The sequence below is a fragment of the Natrix helvetica genome, assembly GCF_964273705.1.
Source record: "Natrix helvetica genome assembly, chromosome: 1".
Classification (NCBI taxonomy): Eukaryota; Metazoa; Chordata; class Lepidosauria; order Squamata; family Natricidae; genus Natrix; species Natrix helvetica.
In genome coordinates, this window is record NC_138548.1 from 192,597,150 (window position 1) to 192,617,080 (window position 19,931).

Sequence of the window (19,931 nt, forward strand, 5' to 3'; positions counted from 1 at the left end):
CAAAATATTTCATTCTTCTGGGGAGGGGGGGACTTCCCAAAGGTCTCTACAATTTCTCCATGGATACTGCAGGAAGAGTCAGGAATGGGTATTATCATGCCTTGATTGGTCCAGAGATTGAGTCATTATTATTAAGCTACGCCTCTTGCTCTCTTCCTCCTTGGCTCAGTTTTAACTCAGTCTGGTCCAAGAGAGGTTTGATTTCCTTGGCTCCATTCCTGAATCCTTCTGTTAATTGGTTATTAATTGACTATTCAACTTTACTGCTATTGGATCGAAATTGTGGTTTCTGAATTTGTGTCTAAATCTGGGACATTGATATCTGGGACATTGATGGGGCTGTTTAACGCTGCCACCTGGTCCCGGGTGCCTCCCGCACCACCTGGGTGGCTATTTCAGGCTCCTCTCAGATAGGAGTCATGGAAGCCTCCATATAGCAGAGGTTGAGGGGCTCTGTTTGGCCAGGCAGCTGTTGGTCTTGTTGGCGCTGGCACTAGCCCATTGATCGGGAACGCCTAAATCGGCTTCCCGACAAAGGAAAGAGCAGCGGAGAGTCACGGTGGCCATTTTGGGTCAGCCACGTGCAAGCACTAAGATGATCAGCGACACCTGGTTCTCGCTCCGATTGCAAAACCGCCCGGATTGGCTGTTCGCACGACAGAGGAGCCAACAGGATTCAACTGTGAGCAGGAAATCGCTCGGAAGTCTCGGAAGGTGCGAGAAGGGCTATGCGTAAGCGGTGATTGCGAGGGGCTCAAAATGGTGGACCCTAGGCCTGAAGATGATGCAGGCCCTTCCACTTCAAAGGCCCATGGCTCAGACAGTTCCCTTTCCAGAACCAAGATTGGGGTCAAGAAAGGCAAGGCCACAGCTGCTCAACGCCTGCCCAGAGCAACTGAAAAGAGGAGCAGCGAAGAGAAGCAGCCTTAGAAAAAAGATAGCTAGAGCTGAGAGGCAGAAAGAGGCTGAGGGGATTAGACACAGTCCATCCCCTTCAGGGTCCAGATCACTGGCCAGGGGGTCCATAGTTTCTTTCCCCCTCCTTCTCCACCATGTTCCAGGGCTTATCAGGGGATTTTTCCCTGTCCCCACCCTTGTCTGGCAGGGCTATGCAGGAGGTGCCTGAAGATCCCTTTGATTGTGGCACCTCTGCCCTTGCAGGGATTGTTCAGCATGCACCTTTGGCTCCTCAGGAGGCCTTGCCTTCAGGCAGTGCAAGATCTTCTAGTAATCAGGATTACATGAGAGACATACCAGAGCATATGCAGAGAATTATTGCCTAGGCTATCTCCCAAGGCATTGCCTCAGGCCTATGCCAGACGGAAAGGGCTCCTGTTCCTCAAGAAAGCAGCAGGAGTCATAGCTCAAGGCACACCCATAGGGAACCTCCTGCCTTGCAGGAAAATAGACCAGGTTCTCCTTCTGTAGCCAATGAGGGATCTTTACTTGGAGATGAGCCCCAGAGGGACTTGACTTGTCTGATGACGAGGAAACCTTGAGTCCTGACCCTCCGGCATTCTCGGGTCTGTTCCCCCCTCCCTCTTTAAGTCGCTCCTGCATAATGCCCGTCTGACTACCAAATTGGGAACAGAGGTTCGGCCTCCAGCTACGGCCTCTAGCCAGCTGCAGTGTGTGTGGAGGTCTGTTTTCCGAACCATTGCTGGAAAAAGAGGAACTACCTGCACCCCAGTTGTTCACAGATGTGGTGAAAAACAGTAGGTTCTATAGCATGGAACAGGTATTCTCCCAGATTCTTCAGGTCCCATCTGTCGATGCTCTGGGAGCAGCCTTCACTACTTCCTCATCCCTAGTGACAGGGGATATAGCAGACAACCTAAAACCTGAGGATAAAAAGGCCGAATTGATCTTAAGAAAAAAAAATTCAGTCAGCGCCCTGGGCTATTAAGTCACCGTGGGCAGCATCATTCGTCAATAGAACTACCTTGTTGTGGCTGTGCCAATTGCAGGACAGGCTTTCCCCTCAGGACGCCCGGTTGCAGCAAGATGTAAATAGGTTGCTGACAGCAATTTTCCACAGATGCCACCCTTAATCCAGTGAAGTTTGCATCCAGGCCCTTGTCGTCTTCTGTAGCTTCCAGAAGACTCTTATGGCTGCGTAACTGGCAGGCCGATGTGAAATCCAAATGCAGATTGGCAGCCTCCCCTTATACAGGTGGTTCTTTATTCGGAGAGTCTCTTGAACCTATTCTAGTAGAGAACAAGGACAAACGCAAAGTGTTACCTACATCTGCCAAGTGTCCTGAACAATGTCCTGCTCCCTACTACCATAGACCTTCATACCATCCTCCAGATACAGAGTTCCAGTACCAGTTATTTCCAGTCTTGTTCGGACAGGCAGACAGATAGGCCCTATCCCCAAGACAAGCCTAGGTACCAGCCCCAGTACCAGCCCTAAACCAGGAGGCCCTTTCGAGGGCCGGTGGCCGGCCCTTCCACAGGGGTAAGTGATTCTTCTCAGAGTCCTCCCATTGGCGGTCGCCTTGCCATATTTGCGGAATTTTGGGAAATCATTACATCTGATTACTGGGTACAGTCAGGGAGGGCCTTAGGCTTGAATTTCTTTCTTCTCCCCAGAACTGTTTTAGAGTTTTTCCTGTCACCAAGAATAGGGAGAAGCAGCTCTGATGAGAACTGTGACGCAACATTTCCTTGACATCCATCGAACTTGTTCCGGAGACAGAGATGGGGTTGGGGTTTTATTCCAATCTTTTCATAGTCCCAAAAAGTTCAGGGGGCTGGAAGGCAATCCTAGATTTGAAGCTTCTCAACACTTACCTTGTATACCGTAGATTTAAGATGTCATCCTTAAAATAAATCCTAACAAGCATTAGGCAGGGGGATCATTTAGTTTCTATAGACCTCACTGAGGCATATTTACACATAATGATTCTTCCAGACCACAGGAAATTCCTCAGATTTTCACATGCAGGAATACATTGCCAGTACTGAGCACTACCGTTTGGTCTAGGGTCAGCGCCCCGGACCTTCACAAAGGTGGTGGCGGCTTACCTCCAGGCCATTACAGTAAGAATTCAGTGCTACCTGGATGACATCCTGGTTCAAGCAACTTCAGTGGCCTGGGTGCAACAAGATCTGCATCTGATGTTATAGACATTGCAAGAGCTTGGGTTCTCGGCGAATTTTCCTAAAAGTCATCTGCAACCCACCACATGGCTCCAACATCTGGGGGTGATCATAGACTCTGAACTGGGGAAAGTCTTCCTGTCTCCAGATTGTTGGGACAGCCTCATACAGCTGATACTTCAGGTGCACAAGTATGGTCGGTGCCCATACTTCTACTTTCCAGTCTCTTAGGGAAAATGATTTCCTTTATTGGCATAATGCCTTGGGCTCAGCTACATGCCAGGACTCTGCAATGGGCTCTGATTCCTCACCAGTGACAGGGGACCAGCGCGTCCACAGCCACTGTTTTGGTATCATCTCAAGTGCTTCTCTCACGACATTGGTGGTTGTCCCTGACTCTGAACGAGGGATCTGTCCTGAGATTTGGAACCTGGCACGTCTCACTCTTATGATGGATGCAAGTCTTTACAGCTGGGGGGCCCTGCTGTAAAGACTTGCACAGCTGGCTCAGGGTTGGTGGACCTCCATCACAAAATCAACTGGCTGAAGCTCAAGACCGCCCATCTGGCCCTATAACACTTCAAAGATCGACTCCTGTGGAAGCACATGCTCCTCCTGATGGACAACATAGCTGCAAAAGCTCACAACTGTCAGGGCGGGACCCACTCAAAAGTCTTGTGGGTCGAGGCACAGAAGCTGGGCACATGGGCAGAGCGTTGTCTAGCATCAATTGTGGCGGAGCGCATCTCAGGGTCGGCAAACCACCAGGCCAATTGGCTCAGCAGGGCCACAGAGGACCACAGCAAGTGACAACTACATTTGTGCTATTCAAGCAGACCTGTCGATGGTTTGGGATGCTGGAGGTGGATCTCTTTGCAATGTCAATGAATGCCCAGCTGCCATGATTCTTCTCACGTTTCCTGACTCGGGCAGAAGGAACCGATAGTCTCCACAACCGCTGGCCTCCAGGACTTCTCTATGCCTTCCCTCCCCTCCCTCTCATTACCAGGGTCTTGGGGAAGTTAGAGGCAGAAGGGACAGAGGTAGTGCTAGTAGCTGCGCACTGGCCCAGGAGGCCTGATTCGCGGATCTGGTCCATCTCTCAGTTTCCTACCCCCCACCCCATGGAGAATCCTCGGGAGCAGATCTCCCTGTGCCAGGGGGTCCTGGTCCATCCGGAGCCCCAGTGGCTCCAGTTGACCACCTGACACTTGAAAGGAGTCTCTTAAGGGCAGCCAACTTCTCCAACAAGGTAATTTCAACCATTGAAACCTCTAGGAAACCTTTGACCACATGAATATATAATGCTACATGGTCGACATTTGTCAGGTGGTGTGGTGAGGCTAGCATTGACCCAACAAGAGTGTTCCTGCCTCGAGTCCTTGAGTTTTCACCTCGGCCAGACGCATTTCAGATCTAGGAGCGCTGTCTTCTAGGGCAGATCTATGCACATTTCATGCCAACAGGGTAGTCCTTCGACTGGATCCAACGTTCCTGCCGAAGGTAAACTCTCCATTCCATAGGTCTCAGGAGGTGGTCCTTCTGGATTTTTGTCCAGGGCCATCCCATGACAGGGAACACCAACGGCACAGACTGGATGTCTGGAGGGCCCTTAAGGTCTACCTGAAATGTATCAGAAGGATGGAGGCACTCTTTGTCTCCTTCCAACCTGCTACTCTGGGGGCTAGTGTTTCCTCTGCCACGCTAGGGAGATTGTTAAGGGCAGCGATTTCATGGGCTTATGAAGCCTGGGGACTTCAGTGCTGTCAGGTATCACAGCCCACTCTGCTAGAAGCTGCCTGGAGCACTTAGGGCTCTCATAGAAGATATCTGCAGGGCAGCAACTTGGCCATCACCTTCTCAATTCATACAACATTATTGCATGGACGCTGTCGCATCGGCATCCTTCGGCCGTGTTTCAACAAATAGTTCATCCATCGGGAACGCCGGATCAGGCAGTGAACCCCCCTTAGGACAATAGCTTTGGTATGTCCCATTCCTGAACCCTCCTGCAGTATCCATGAAGAATATATGTTGTTTCTGAGGATACTGCAGGAGGGTTCAGGTCCCTCCCAATTATGCAGTCAGTGGTTCCCGAACTAGGTGGAGGGTGGCCTGGTTGACTTTTTTCCTTTCCAGAACCTCATGAAGCTGCGACCTCGTTAAAACTGGGCCAAGGAGGAAGAGAATAGGAGGCGTGGCTTAATAATTATGACTCAGTCTTTGGACCAATCAAGGCATGATAATACCCATTCCTGAACCCTCCTGCAACATCCGAAGAAACAACATTCATGTAGGACCAACGTGTCTTTTGTCCATGCACATCTTGATATCTCTAATTTTCTTGAAGAGATCTCTAGTCTTTCCCATTCTGTTGTTTTCCCCTGTTTCTTTTCTTTGTTATTCTCTGGAAATCAGACTGAGCCAGAGGACGAATAAATGAAATATACAGAGAAAATGGATTTGAATTGAAGAAGGAAAGATTGATTACAATGTCTGGGATTGATTACAGTTTGTATTTCAGCACTTTTGAAAGGCATCAAGTTGGTGAAGAGTGGCAAAATTGCTTTTTGTGGAAGCAAAAAAAGCAGTATGACAGAAGAAAATGTTTATAATGGAGATGAATAAGTAAACATTTTGGCAACAGCTGTAATTCTTATCTTATATTATGATTCTTCTGAAATGTACAGAATAATAATAGGTGTAGGAATTCAAATTTCTCCGTTTCCAGGTAATTTGTCAAAATACTGCTGGGGACTAAAATTGATCAGAATTCTGGTTACATATCTTTGTAGCTTTAAAGTTATACAATGATAATAACTCTCCAAGTGTGGATTTTTCAGTTATTTGTCAATCATGGGATGGGGAAAAGTAAAAAGTAATAATCCAGTGCTCAAATTTATAAATGATGCTTTTGTACGTGCAAAAAAAGCAGGCATTTTGAGAAAAAAATCCCTTCTGTTGTAAACTTCTATTGTAAACTTGAAATAATGTGACCATAGCTTTGCCCTTCACTCAAATTCCTGTTAGTACATCTCAAATGAGAAAAATAAGAAGACACAATCTATCAAGATTTTCCCTCCCCAAAGACTAGCACAAAATTAGTAGATATTCTCCAGAGATTTGGATAAACATGTTAGGAACTAGAACCTTTTGTTATATTGGAATCAATGTCAGTCATAACAAACATATCACATCCTATAAGCAAATAGAAAAATGGTAGAAACTTATGTACAGTGATACTTCAAATCCTGATTTTCTATTACAGAATCCACTACCACCATCCTTTTTTCATACTCTCTTATCCTATCCCACCCCACCTGCATGTTTATATTTTCTGCATTCCTGTGCTTCTGTGTAGATAGTTTCTACAAATTAAGCTGAGAATTGTCATGCCATTATTGAACACTGACAAAGAATTTGCACAGTGATATTTATCTTATTGGAATAGTGGAAATAAAATACCCAGTTTACATATTCTTGAGTTATATAAGTTGTCTAATTTAACAATCTCATTTTTAGGGACACCACATAAATATGACCCAACTTTCAAAGGCCCCATTTATGACAGGTAAGATTACCCTGTTGGTAAAAGATTTGAGATTTTTGCTATTATTTTTCAGTGCACTACAATATGTCTAGAGTGACCGTTTATTGCCATCTGTTGATTCCCTTTGGGAAATAATGAAACGATAACTATTGAAAATCCTGCAGCTTAGGGGTCTTGATTATTTCTTTGGAATGCTTAGGGTGGGTTTAGAGCTAAAACTTTTTTTTCTAGTTTCACTTCTTGCTTTGTGCATGGACATAGTTTGTTTTCCAGCTATAGTATTATTTAATTATAATACAAAGATGATAATATAATTTTACTGACATTACTGACATATGATCAGATCAACATTTCAATTTGTATCTTATATTACAAAATTCATAATTTCATCAGCCACCATTTTATTTTTATGGGGGTCACATTAGTTGCCTTATTCTGATGATCAGACAAATATTTGTTTCGTAGGTTCTTAACCAATTATTATAATGCTAACTCATGACTAGCTATTGAATGGAGATTGTACTTATTCTCTGATAATATGTATATTTCTGTTAGTTTAAATGTTAAATATTGCAAGGATAATTCAGATTTATGGTAGCTTACAAATTTTTTTTAAAATAACCATCCAATACTACTCTGAGTGATTGTTGTTTTTTCGGACTGAAATTCAAACATTACTAACTTCAGGAAAAGGCTTCAGCAATTACCGTGCAGGAAAAACATTATTTTTATACTAAAATACCTCTGATTAGCTTCTCTTTAGCCTGCCCCAGCTATGGGAGGCCTACAGGATGGAAGCTTTGTTTTAAAGATATCTCACTAAATGGTAAGTTGTGTGTCATGGTAAGCAGAGTAGGTGGATGAATCCTTTATATTTCATACTGAAATAGTTCTTTTTAAATGAAGGAATCACAAGATAGTTTTCATAAAGATATATCTCATGATAGCAGCCATAAAGTTATGTATCATGATAGCAGTCTTCCAATATATGAGGGGCTTTCACAAAAGGAGGGGGTCAGCCAATTTTTCAAAGCATCTGAAGGCAGGATAAGAAGCAATGGATGGAAGACTATTAAAAAGATATCCTGACAATGAGAATAGTAGAATGGCTTGCCTTCAGAAATTGTGAGTAGTCTATCTACGGGAGGTTTTTAGGAAGAGATTGGACATCCATTTGTCTAGAATGGTATAGGGCAGGGAGGGCGAACCTTTTTTGGCTTGCGTGCCATAAGTGGGGGGAGTGCAGGGGGGTCGTGCGTGGGCGTGCCGCACCCATAATGCAATGTGTGACACACACACACCCCAGTGTGCATGCACGCATGAGAGGTGCTCCCCCCATTTTATGCATGCTTTTTTTGCCCTCCCCAGGCTTCAGAGGCTTTATAGGAGCCTGGGGATGGCAAAAACAGCCTCCCACGCCGCCCCGGAGGCACTCTGGAGGCTTCAGGAACCTTCAGGAGGCTTCCCTGAAGCCTCCGGAGGGCAAAAAAAGACCCTACGAGCAAGCCAGAAGTGACTTTCTTGTAGGGTCGGTTTAAACCCTCCGGAGGCTTCAGGGACCTTCAGGAGGCTTCCCTGAAGGCTCTGAAGGACTAAAAACGACCCTATGAGACTTCCGGTTTGCTCGTAGGGTCGTTTTTTTGCCTTCCAGAGGCTTCAGGGAAGCCTCCTGAAGGTCCCTGAAGCCTCCAGAAGGCTTAAACTGACCCTACGAGCAAACCGGAAGTCACTTCCTGAATTTCCGGTTTGCCCATAGGGCCGTTTTTTTTGCACTCCCGAGGCTTCAGGGAAGTTCCTGAAGCCTCTGGGGGGTGGGGTGGAGGCTCTTTTCACCCTCCCCAGGCTCCTGTAAAGCCTCTAGAGCCTGGGGAGGGTGAAAAATGGCTTTACAAAAGGCTTGAACTCAGTTGGCCAGCACAGGGCAACGCCTCGCATACCCTGACAAATGGCTCCGTGTGCCACAGGTTCGCCATCCCTGGTATAGGGTCCAGAATGGTGTAGCTTGAGCAGGGGATTGGACTAGAAGACCTCCATGGTCTCCTCCCATTCTGTTCTTCTGTTCTTTTATACTGTAAACCCAATAAGGTTATTTGATCTTAGATCTGGATTACTTTGTTTCTATTAACTTCTTGGTGTGTAAGATTAGCAGACTTGGGTTTAACGTATCATCTTCTCTGAATCGTTGTAGTAATCAGCATCATAGTATGCCTGTGTACATCTCTAAACACTAGAGATGGTAGTTTACTAATTCTGTGGAGTTAATGCCCACTCCCCAGCTTCACTACAGGATGAAGGAGGACTGTGTTAGTTATATTTGCCTGTCCCTTATTCTTGAGATGGACTATAGTTTATTTGTCATTTGATTAGAGAGTTTTCAAGCTTTCCTTTTTATTGTAAGTCTGAATTTGAATTATAACAATTATTCAAACAATCAACTAATCATTACTGTATGCCAGAGACAAATATATTGTTACTTAGTCTTACTTAGCTTATTTTCTCTTCCAGGGGCTGCACAGATATCATCTGCTGTATCTTGCTGCTGGTTGCAATTGCGGGCTATGTTGCAGTGGGTATTGTGGGTATGTATTCTACTGTTTATTATTTTTTCTCTGCCTTGGGATGTTATTTTTGTTGCTGGAAGTTGGACATCAAAGTTAAATGGAGAAGGAGAATTATGACAGCCAAGAAAGTACTTGTATATCATCATAGAAGTAAATAAATAGGATTCAATTAATGGTATCAAATCTTAAATAATGGTTTGCTTTTTTATCATGTTGCTAATGTCTACTGTACCAAGGGTTTGACCCTTTTGTAAAAATTTTTATAGTTGATCTTTGAGAGGAATGTTGGGGGCCACATTCTAAACTGTATTGGCTAGTGTGGGAACACAGGCACATTTGATTTCATTTCAACAACATTTAAATGAATTAAGACAGGAGTCCACAACCAGGTCACATAGTTAGAAATGGGAGAGCAAGCAAAGCTTCCTCAGTGCTAGTATCACCAACCCTGCTTCACCTCAGATCATCAAGGATTAGATTCTCATAGGAATGTCAACCATACTCTAAACTGTGCATGCGAGGGATCTAAGTTGCATGCTCTTCCTCCCCCTCCCCCCAATATACATGGGAAAATTGTCTTCCAGGAAAGTGGTTCATGGTGGCAAATTTAAATATAGACATAAATAAAAGGTTATGTTAAAAACTTACAGTAATTGCTTAGAAGCTCTATGGTGCTTCAAGAACTGGAGAAAAGGTAATCCCCAGGTTCTGAGCGTTCCTTTAGCAAACATTTGAAGTTACATGATAAGCGCCCCCTAATCTTTACGAACAAGTCCCAAAACTAGGAATCTTGCAGCACCACAGCAAGATTCACCCTTATGAACAACCGCAGAGGCTCTGCAACATTCGTCCTGCATGTTGCTGGTTGAAATGGAGGTTCTAAGGGGCCGATCCCCCCTCCAATGCTCTGGGCTTCTGCAGGCCTCCCCTGGAATATTGCAGGCCGAAATGGATCCGGCCTTCAGAAGTTCCATTTCAGCCTGCACCTTGCCAGGGGAGGCCTGCAAAGGCCCGAATGGAGTGTTGGAGGGGCACACGAGGCTGAGAGGCTGAAGAGGAGACAGCTTGCTAGATCTTCACAAGGTAAGTGACCCGGCATTGTAGGTTGGGTGGGGGGAAAGCAATTGTGGGGAGCATGATGTATTTCAGTGGGTCGGGGAGGCATTGGGTAGTCTTAGGCAGATGGCCTGTTCCATCACTAGCCCCCACCCCCCCTGGCCGCCTCCACCATGAAATACCTCAAGTGCACTTAACGAGCCTCACATTTGATTAGAGAATGCATGGGTGAAAGGTACGAAGTTCACTCCCATGAATCCTTGGGTTACAAATGGAATGAGCAGGCTCCATTACATTTGAAACTCAAGGACTACCTATATTTTGGAATTGGGCAATGCCAAAAACAAATGACTTAAATTAAATTAATTGAATTGAATTAATTAAACGTTCTTGTCAGCATGGACACAAGGAGACCCTCGCAAGATGATTTATCCAACCGATAGTCGTGGACAGTTCTGTGGCCAAAAGGGCACACCCAATGAGTAAGTATCAAGGAGATAATTCTCTAGTTTTCTGTATGAAATCTGTGCCAAGAAATTGGTGAATCTGAAAGGCTTCCGGTAAATTCTGAAGATCTCATCTGTTGAAGCTCTTATTATTCTAAAACAATAAAATAATTGAGGGTTGATGTTATCCCTTTCTGATATGAGACTGGGTTGCCAGGTTCCAGGTGAGTTGGAATAGGATGATTCTCTGAATTTGAACGAATACGGCACTAAACATATCCAACCAAACAAAGGCTAAAATACATTTGAAGCCCCCACTTAATGGTAATTATATTTTAGCATTTCCATTGTAACTTTGCATTAGACATCTTGGGGGTGTGTGTGAATGTTTTATGAAGATTTCATGATAGCATATTATAATCATTTTGTAAAACAGTTTGCCAAATTGTGCACAGACCTCCATAAACTAAGAGATAACCGTTTTAACAATCTAACAATCTCTTTGCCAAGCCAGAAAAATGTGCCTTCGATTTGCAACAACTAGACTTCTTGGGTTACCATATTTCTGCAAAAGGCATCCAGATGGACAACCAGAAGGTCCAAGCTGTCCTAGACTGGCAAGTCCCCCACACAGCCAAAGATACCCGATACTTCCTAGGCTTTGTTAACTTCTACAGGAAATTTATAACAGGTTTTGCTCATAAAGCCAAGCCACTGACCCAATTGCCTAAGAAAGGAATTAAGTTTGCATCTTGTATTCTGTTCTTCCTCTACTATGACTTTTCATTCCACCACCCGCACCACCCTTGCTACTGAAAGAGATAGAGATCATGAAGAGACTGCAGCGGGATGCTGCCTAAATTTCAAGGCAGTTTCTTAAAATAGCTGGGTTTTGGGCTTTGCTCATTTTGTGGGATAATTTCATTAATCTTCTACATCAAAGTTCATACAGAATTGTATGCTGCAGATATACTTCATTTATAGCTTGCTTTTTCATTCATGCAAGCAGATGAGGTTTATGACAATAACGTAAACTACCAATTGGTAATAATCATACAATTAAAAGAAATATATTATTGTTTAAATCCATCAGCACAGTGGTTCTCAACCTTCCCAATGCCGCGACTGTGAAAGGGTCGTTTGACCCCTAAAGGGGTTCCGACCCACAGGTTGAGAACCACTGCATTAGCAGGATTAGCCCTGGTAAAAGCAAGAAAAATGCTTGATATTGACTTGATTCTAATTCATTTAGAAGTGGTATCCAGCCTTTTCTGAAGGATTAGAGGGAACACCTTCCATTTTTTTGAATCTTTATGTATCATAAAGATCAATCACTTATTGATAGGAACAAATAGGAGAACAGTTTTTAATATTTTTTTTTCTGTTTCCAGGCAGAAGCCTTACTTGTTTTACTTCAACATCATGAAATGTGCTAGCCCTTTGGTGTTGCTGGAATTTCAATGTCCTACTACACAGGTGAGGTTCTCTCTGAATTTCATCCTTAATGTTTTCTCTAAGGGTGTCAAACTAGAAGATTGTTGTGCCACTTTGTTTGAGTTAGATTCATGAAATGAATACATAGAATTTGATATTGCTCTTTGATTTTTGGAATATATCTCAGGGGTGCAGCATCAATTTTGCATGGGCTGAGAAACTAAGCTGAATTGGGCCTGGTTGATACTTAGATGGAAGATCACCAGAGAATATTAGATTTGTAGGCTATTCTGATGTGAGAAAATGTCGTTGCCTCCTCCCTCTCAGAGAGGCTGAGATGCGGCGGGCAGAGGGTGACATTGTGCACTTTTCTCCCCCAGTGCCATGGATAGACCACAAAGTCACTAGCCCGGACTGATAGGCATGGCCACGCCGGCGGAATTCTTGCTGCTGGTGAGCGGCGGCTTCACTGGGGTGGATTTAATGACCGAGACCAAGACACAGTTCGGGGAGCTTTCCGGATGTACAATAATGGAGGGGGGGAAGTCCTGAGGGAAAGCATCCAGTTGTGCTCAGCCAAAGGGAGCAGACCACTTTAGGTGGGGCGAGGCTTGAGCCTGCTCACTCTACCATCTGCCTTTGGTCCTGCATCCAGCCCACAGTGGGGCTGTGCCAGTTCTGGGCCAGCCCAGGCAGCAGATGGATGACCGAGCAGTCCTTGGGCAAGGGAGGAAAACGGGCGAGGAAGGAAAATGGGAGAAGAACAGCTGAGCCACAGGCATGAGGATAAGAAATGAAGCATGCTAGGAAGGAAAATTGCACATGCACCGAACCAGCAGTAATTCCGATAGCAACCCATCCCTGGTCCACCACAAATAATAATATGAACCTGGTATCAGATTACACTTCCAACATTTAGCTGATAAGTTTTCAAACATCTTTGCTAACCTTGCTGCTGGTAAATGCCATCTATAAAACATTTTGTATAGATTTTCCTTATAGGCTGTTGTCATTGTTAATTTACAGTACACTTTCTATCCCACAATTTCTGCCATTTATCCAGTTCTATTGAATAACCAAAGTTTTGAGCCCATCTTATCATTGTTTCTTTCACTTGCTCTGCTTCCATTTTAATACTCAAAGTAGCTATAAAAATTTTAATTAATTTTTCATCTGTCCCTAGTAATATCTGCTCTAATTCTGTTGATTTGTATGGTTTCTCCATACATTCTTGCATCTTTATCATATATTGATTGTATTTGCACATATGGCCACCATGCTAGCTTGATCCCTTGAGTAATCAAATCTTTTTTTGGATTTGAGTTTCCCTTTATCATTCAAAATGTCCTTATACCTTACATTTTTTCCATATTAATCACATTTGGATGAATCAGTGCCTCCATCGTGGAGAGCCAGATTGGTTGTCATCGTTCCAAATATCATGCAGAAATAAATCAGAGTCTTAAGACAGAGTTATCCTTAAAGTTCCAATTTTAATAAAGCAGACATGTTGGCACATCTGTGAAATCCCAATTCTGACGAGCTTCCTGGGATTCCACCCAGTTGAAAGTTCATGATTTTATGCCCACACCCATAAATCCATCACATGGTCCAATCTTCTTCTTCCACGCTGGCATCTCCACCCCGCTGGTTCCGGTCAGGTGTTGAGGTGCGGAGACAAAAGATGACCTTGTTGTCAAAGAATGACAACAACACATTCCCCAAATCTACACCTTTCTATTCCCCCCTCCCAACTACTACACTAATGAAACAGCATAGGAAAATAATAGAAAGTGTGACAGGCCAAAGATCCTAAAAAGGAATATAATTGCAGGCCTGACACTGGTATTTTTAGATAGTCTTTCTTTAATTTTCCCACATACTAACAGTGGTGCATTTCTAACCAGGTGTCTTTGAAAATATCCATGAATGTCATTTTCCCCATACAATAAAAAGGCATGCCATCTCAGTTGGAGATCATGTCCCTCCAAAGTTAATAGTCTTTTATATCTCAAGTTTACCCATTCTTTTACCCAGACAAGTGCAGAAACCTGGAAGTATAGCTCCCAGTCTAACAAGCCAAGCCCACTTTTCAGTTTAGTATCTTGTAGCAGTTTCAGTCTTATTCTTGCTTTTTTACCCTTGCCAAATATATTTTAGTATCATTTTGTTTAATTCTTCAAAAAATATTTCTATTTTTTGAGACGACTTCCGAAAGCCGGAGGCAACGGACGCATGCGTCCGCCTTCTCGCTGCTTCGGTGGGCTCCCCTGAATCCTAGGGGGAGCACAGGGTGCCTTGGAGTGGCGCCCTGCCGTAGGGGCGGCTTGCTGTGACCCCCTGGAATGGCGGCGGCCGCGGAGAGGGGGTCTCCAGCCTTGCCCCAGGAGCTGTGGAGCGTAGGGAGCACGCGGAATGCCATTGCGCGGTTTGCCGAGCGCAGCCAGGAAGGAAACGATTAATTTGAATGCAACAGCTGAAGTCCGGTGAGGTGTGGGCTCTCCCCGGGTCTTTTACAGTTTCATACCTTATTGACTGACTTGCAGTTTCTTCTTGGACTTTGTTTCAACCGGTAGAGACCACCAAACAGGCAGATCCAAAGGAGAATAAATCGTTTAGTTCAAGACCAAAGCAGATGGGTGGATAAAAATATTCCAAATCCAGGGGAAAAACTTGTTTGAAGAGGCTCCTGGAGGTCTCTGGGGTGGAAATTAATTCAAGGCAGCAAAGTTTTTCAAAATTGGAGGGGGGAGGAAATTTCCACTCCCCTCGGAAAAGCGGCACTTGGAAAATCCCTTGCAAGGGAGAGAGAGAACGTTTTAGAAAGTTTAAAATACTTTCACTTCCCTTAATTAATGGGGAAAAAAACATTTTCTCTCTTCTGACTACAACTGTGAGAGAAAGGATGGTTGAACTGATTCTTCTTTAAACTATGCATGGGAACTTTGACTTTGTTGTTTCCTGACCACCGGTGCTGGCTGAGCCAAGATAGCTCACTTCCTCTTTCTTCTTTGTCTTTGTGCATGAGACTCCTCCTTTGAAAAACTTTGCTACCTTGAATTAATTTCCACCCCAGAGACCTCCAGGAGCCTCTTCAAACAAGTTTTTTCCCTGGATTTGGAATATTTTTATCCACTCATCTGCTTTGGTCTTGAACTAAACGACTTATTCTCCTTTGGATCTGCCTGTTTGGTGGTCTCTACCGGCTGTGCTTTCCCACTGATGTCATTCCCTGTATAGAACAATAACTATCTCCGAGCTTCATGATGGGTCCTAAAAAATTACCACCTGGAAAGGCCTCATCGGCCCCGACATCTTCTATGTCCAGCCCCATTGCCCACCAGTCACAATTGGGATCTTTTTTACAACCTAAAGCCCCTGAAGAGAGTTTAAAGGATTTGTCTACTCAGCAGATGCTTCAGGGCCTCTTAAAGGGACAGGACGAAATGAAAAAACAATTGCAGGACTTAAATGACCAGCTCAGAGTGACACAACAAAAAACTACACAGAACGAGCAGAGGATAGGTGTACTGGAGGAGGATGCGGCTGGGATGAGGAACGACCTGGAGGCAATCCAAAGGGGGAATGCAGAATTTGAGAATCATGTGATAAAAATGGAATTTGAAAGGATGTCTTTTTTTCTTAGGTTTCAAAATTTACCAGAAGTTGAAAATGAAGATCTTAAAGAGATCATGACCACAATATTAGCAGAATATATTAACAGAGATAAACAACAGCTTGGGTGGGATATTGACCTGATTTATAGGATTAATTCAGCCTATGCAAGAACACATAATGTTCCAAGGGAAGTTCATGTTAAATTTCTTAGAAAAACCACAAGAGATGAGGTTCTAGGAGCTCAAAGGGGAGGACCATTAAAATATAAGGATAAAGAAATAACCATTCTTAAGCAGATCCCAAAGAAAGTAAGAGATAAGAGAAGGAAATATACCTTCTTAGCAAAAAAATTATATAATAACGGGGTTTGGTTTAGGTGGTTGTTACCAGAAGGCATGTTGATATTTTGGGAGAGCAGTAGAATCAGAATTAACACAGTTGCAGAAGCAGAGGCTTTCATGAAAAAACATACTGCTCTCTTAGGTGACGTGGGGGATGTTACACAAGAAACAAAGCAGGGAGGGGCTGAGGCTCTGCCAGTGGACAGGGGGGAGGATGCGACAACAAGAAGACTCAGATCATAAAAGTGAATTGAAACACTATTCCAAATGTTGTTACAATGTACTTTCAAGGAAGTGACAAAAGTAAAATGATTGAAACATACTGACGATTCTGTGTTAAACCTAAAACTGCTAACATCTACGCAAATGTTCATAATTTTTTATTTTTCCTTTTTGTAAAAGTTGAGAGACCCGGGGGGGCTTCTCCCCCCCCGCACGATGTAGCTGTCAAAATGTTCCATAACCTCTTAACCCCTTTTCCCTTGTAAAACTTTTAAAATCAATAAAATTTTAACAATAAAAAAATTTCTATTTTTATCAGAATTGTTTGGAATAAGACTAACCGTCTTTTTAAAAAAAAATATTGTAGCTATCCTTCCTATCAATGATAGCTGCAGGTTTTTCTATTTCTCCAGATTTAGTTTAATATGTTGTAACAGTTCATATAATTATCTTCTTTTATAGTTGTGCATTTTGCTGTTTATTGAACTCCTAAGTATTTAATTTTCTTAACTATTTGAACATCTATCTTTTCCCCAGATCTTTTTTGTTTCTCTGTGACATTTTAACTAGTATTATAGTTTTCCCTTTACTCATTTTCAGTCCTGCAACTTCACTGTACTCTGCTATTATTTTTATTAACTTGGGTCCAGATTCTTGTAGTTTTTCTAAGATAAATACCAGGTGATCTACAAATGCCTATAGCTTATATTCTTATTTTTATTTCCATTCCTTTTATTTCTGGGTCTTGTCTGATGTCTCTATTTAGTACTTCCAAATTTAATATAAATAGTATTGGACATCCTTGTCTCATGCCTTTTCTTATATTAAAGTTCTCGGTCACATCCCCATTAACCATCATTTTTGCGATTTGCTTGGAATATATTGCCTCAATCAAGTTAACAAATTTCGCCCCAAAGTCCATATATTTTAATTGTAATAACATAAATTGCCAATTTACATTATCAAATGCTTTCTGTGCATCTAAGAATATCAATGACATTTGTTTTTCTATATGCATTTCATAATATTCCAACATGTTCAAAATTATTCTCATATTCCTAATTTGCCTTTTAGGTAAAAATCAACTGGTCTGGATGTATAAATTAATTCAGGAATCTTTTTAATCTTTCTGCAATTATTGAGGCATATATTTTGTAGTCAGCATTTAATAGTGATATTAGGCTATAGTTTTTTTATCTGCATTAAATCTGATTTTTCTTTCGGTATTAGGGTTAGATTTGCTTCCGTCTACGTATTTGGAATTTTGGCCTCTAACAATACTTTAATTATAAACTTCCAACATGGGCAAACCCAAAGTGTCTTGCAAACATTTATAAAGTTCTGCTGATAGTCTGGTCCTGGTGTTTTATTATTGTTTTGTCTTGATTGCCTCTGTTAGTTCCATCATTGTTATCTTTTCATTTAGTATAAACCTTCACTGTTTCAGTTAATTTGGATAATTCAGCTTTCTCCAAATATTGTTTTATTTTTTGTTCTGACACTTTCTCTTGATTATGTAGTTTTTCATAGTAATTCTAGATTGTTTTCTTTTTAGTTTCATTTTGATAGTGAAGGATCCCTTTTCATCTAACAAGCTGTGTATCAATTCTTCTTTTTCTCCCTTTTCAACTTATATACTAATCAACTTCCAGTTTGTTGGCATGTTCAAAGTAGTTTTGTTTTGCTCTTTTAATCTTTTGTGCTAGTTCTTCTGTTTCCATTAAATTGAGTTTATGTTTTATCAGTCCAGGGGTGAAATCCTACCAGTTCAGACTAGTTTCGGGAGAACCAGTAGGGGACATTGGGCGTGGGTCGCCAAACTAGTAGAGACCGCTGGCTGGCCATGTCCCCAAACTGGTCCCCTGGTCACCACTTGCTCCCCCCACCCCACCCAGCCTCTGCTTTCCACCATCCCAGCCTGCCTCCCCATCTCCCTTCCAGTAGGTGGGTTGCAGGCTGTACGCCCCAGTACGGGTGTACTGGAGCTTGCCCGGAGCACCGGATACCATTCTGGTACAGTGCTCCAGAGGGCCCACCCACCCACCTGAGCTCCTTACCAGTCTTTTAAGTCTTTGCCGCTTCTGTGCACGTGCATGGCACATACAGTGCCTGTGCGATGCTCCGCTGAGCAGCTGGAGGCTCGCAGAAGTGGTAAGACGCATGCACGCGCTGCGCACATCCATGTGGACTACACCGGGCCCGTTCCAACCGGTACAGATCCGGAACCCACCACTGCTCCATTCCCTGTAGCCCTGGGGTAATCCATCTGGTCCTGATGATTTGAACTCATCTAGGGTAGACAGATTTATTTATTTATTATTTATTATTCATATTTATAGACCGCCCCCTCTCCCGAAAGATGCTCACTTACCATTTTCTTCCCTATTTCAACTTGTGTTCCTAATCTGATTTTTGTGGTGTTGTTTTTGTTAGGTTGGACTGTTTTTTTCCCTTTGTGTAAAGGCAAAAAATGAATTAAATAGTTCTGCTTTCTCCTTGTTGCTTGTCACGTTCTTGCCTCTTTCTCCCAGCAATGGACCAATTGTTTCCTTGACTTTTTTCTTGTTTTTAACATGTTGGAAGAAGCTTTTTTAGTTATTTTTTACTTTTGTGGCAAGCCTTTCTTCATTGTGAGCCTTAGCTTTTCTCACTTCATCTTTACAGGCTTGGGCTATTTGCTGATATTCTGCCTTAGTTATGTCCCCCTATTTCCACTTTTTATATTTATTCTTTTTGTCTTTCAATTTGTCAGAGAGTTCTTTATGCAGCCATGCTGGTTTCTTTTGGGAGCTGTTATTTTTCTTCATTGGTATTGTGCTAGACTGGGCTTTTATAATCTTGTTTTTCAAAATTTCCCAAGCTTCTTGACTTGTTTTCCCCTTGAGGATTCTCATCCATTCTCATCCCCAAGCTCTCTCTAAGTTTATTGAAATTAGCTCTCTTAAAGCCCAATAGTCTAGTTTGACTTTGTTCTACTACTTGTGTTTGCATAATGTTGAAATCCAGTATTGCATGATCACTTGCCCTCAAGGTATAAAACCAAATCAATCTAATCAGTAAAATTCAAAATCAAAGTTTTATTTTTTTTCTATCTCAAGCACAAAGTCCAGAAGCAAATAGAAACAAAAGTACTATATTCTTTTATTTAATAAAAATGGTCGATTTAGCCAGCTCTGCCAACTTCATCAACTTCTGTAACCATTCTTCCATGGTGGAAATCAAAATGCCCTTCAATTTTTGTGCCTACAGTAGTCTTTCTACTGTCAACCTATATAAGATCAGAATTCCAATTTTTTCCCCAAGTTTTTTTTTTCATTAAGGCCAAAATAAAAGTTCTGGTTTCATCTTTATCTTCACTTTAAGAATTTTCTGTATTAAGATATGAATTCTACTCTAATATTTCTTTGGTTTGTCACATGTTCATCATAAATGGTAAAGGTCCCTTCTTTACATTTACATTTCCAACATTCATTTGAAATACCTTTATACATTCTAGATCAGTTCCCCAACCTTTCTGGGTTGGTGGCCTGGGGGGGAGGGGGGGAAAGAGGAGATGGTTTTGCATGTGCAAGTACCTATTGCTCACACAAGTGGGTCA

General features: G+C 42.7%; 1 protein-coding gene across 4 annotated transcripts in view; it reads left to right on the forward strand.

The window, feature by feature from the left end:
- SLC44A2 (solute carrier family 44 member 2 (CTL2 blood group)) overlaps positions 1–19,931 on the forward strand; it is a 106,359-nt gene that overhangs the window by 29,728 nt on the left and 56,700 nt on the right. For 3 of the 4 annotated variants that reach the window (XM_081947129.1, XM_081947132.1, XM_081947130.1), the window contains exons 2-5: positions 6,628–6,676; positions 9,161–9,234; positions 10,670–10,754; positions 12,110–12,194. In XM_081947129.1, the coding sequence (XP_081803255.1) occupies positions 6,628–6,676; positions 9,161–9,234; positions 10,670–10,754; positions 12,110–12,194 (293 nt within the window). Of the gene's footprint in view, positions 1–5,244; positions 5,399–6,627; positions 6,677–9,160; positions 9,235–10,669; positions 10,755–12,109; positions 12,195–19,931 lie in introns of all 4 variants that reach the window. The other variant, XM_081947131.1, reaches the window with a different exon arrangement.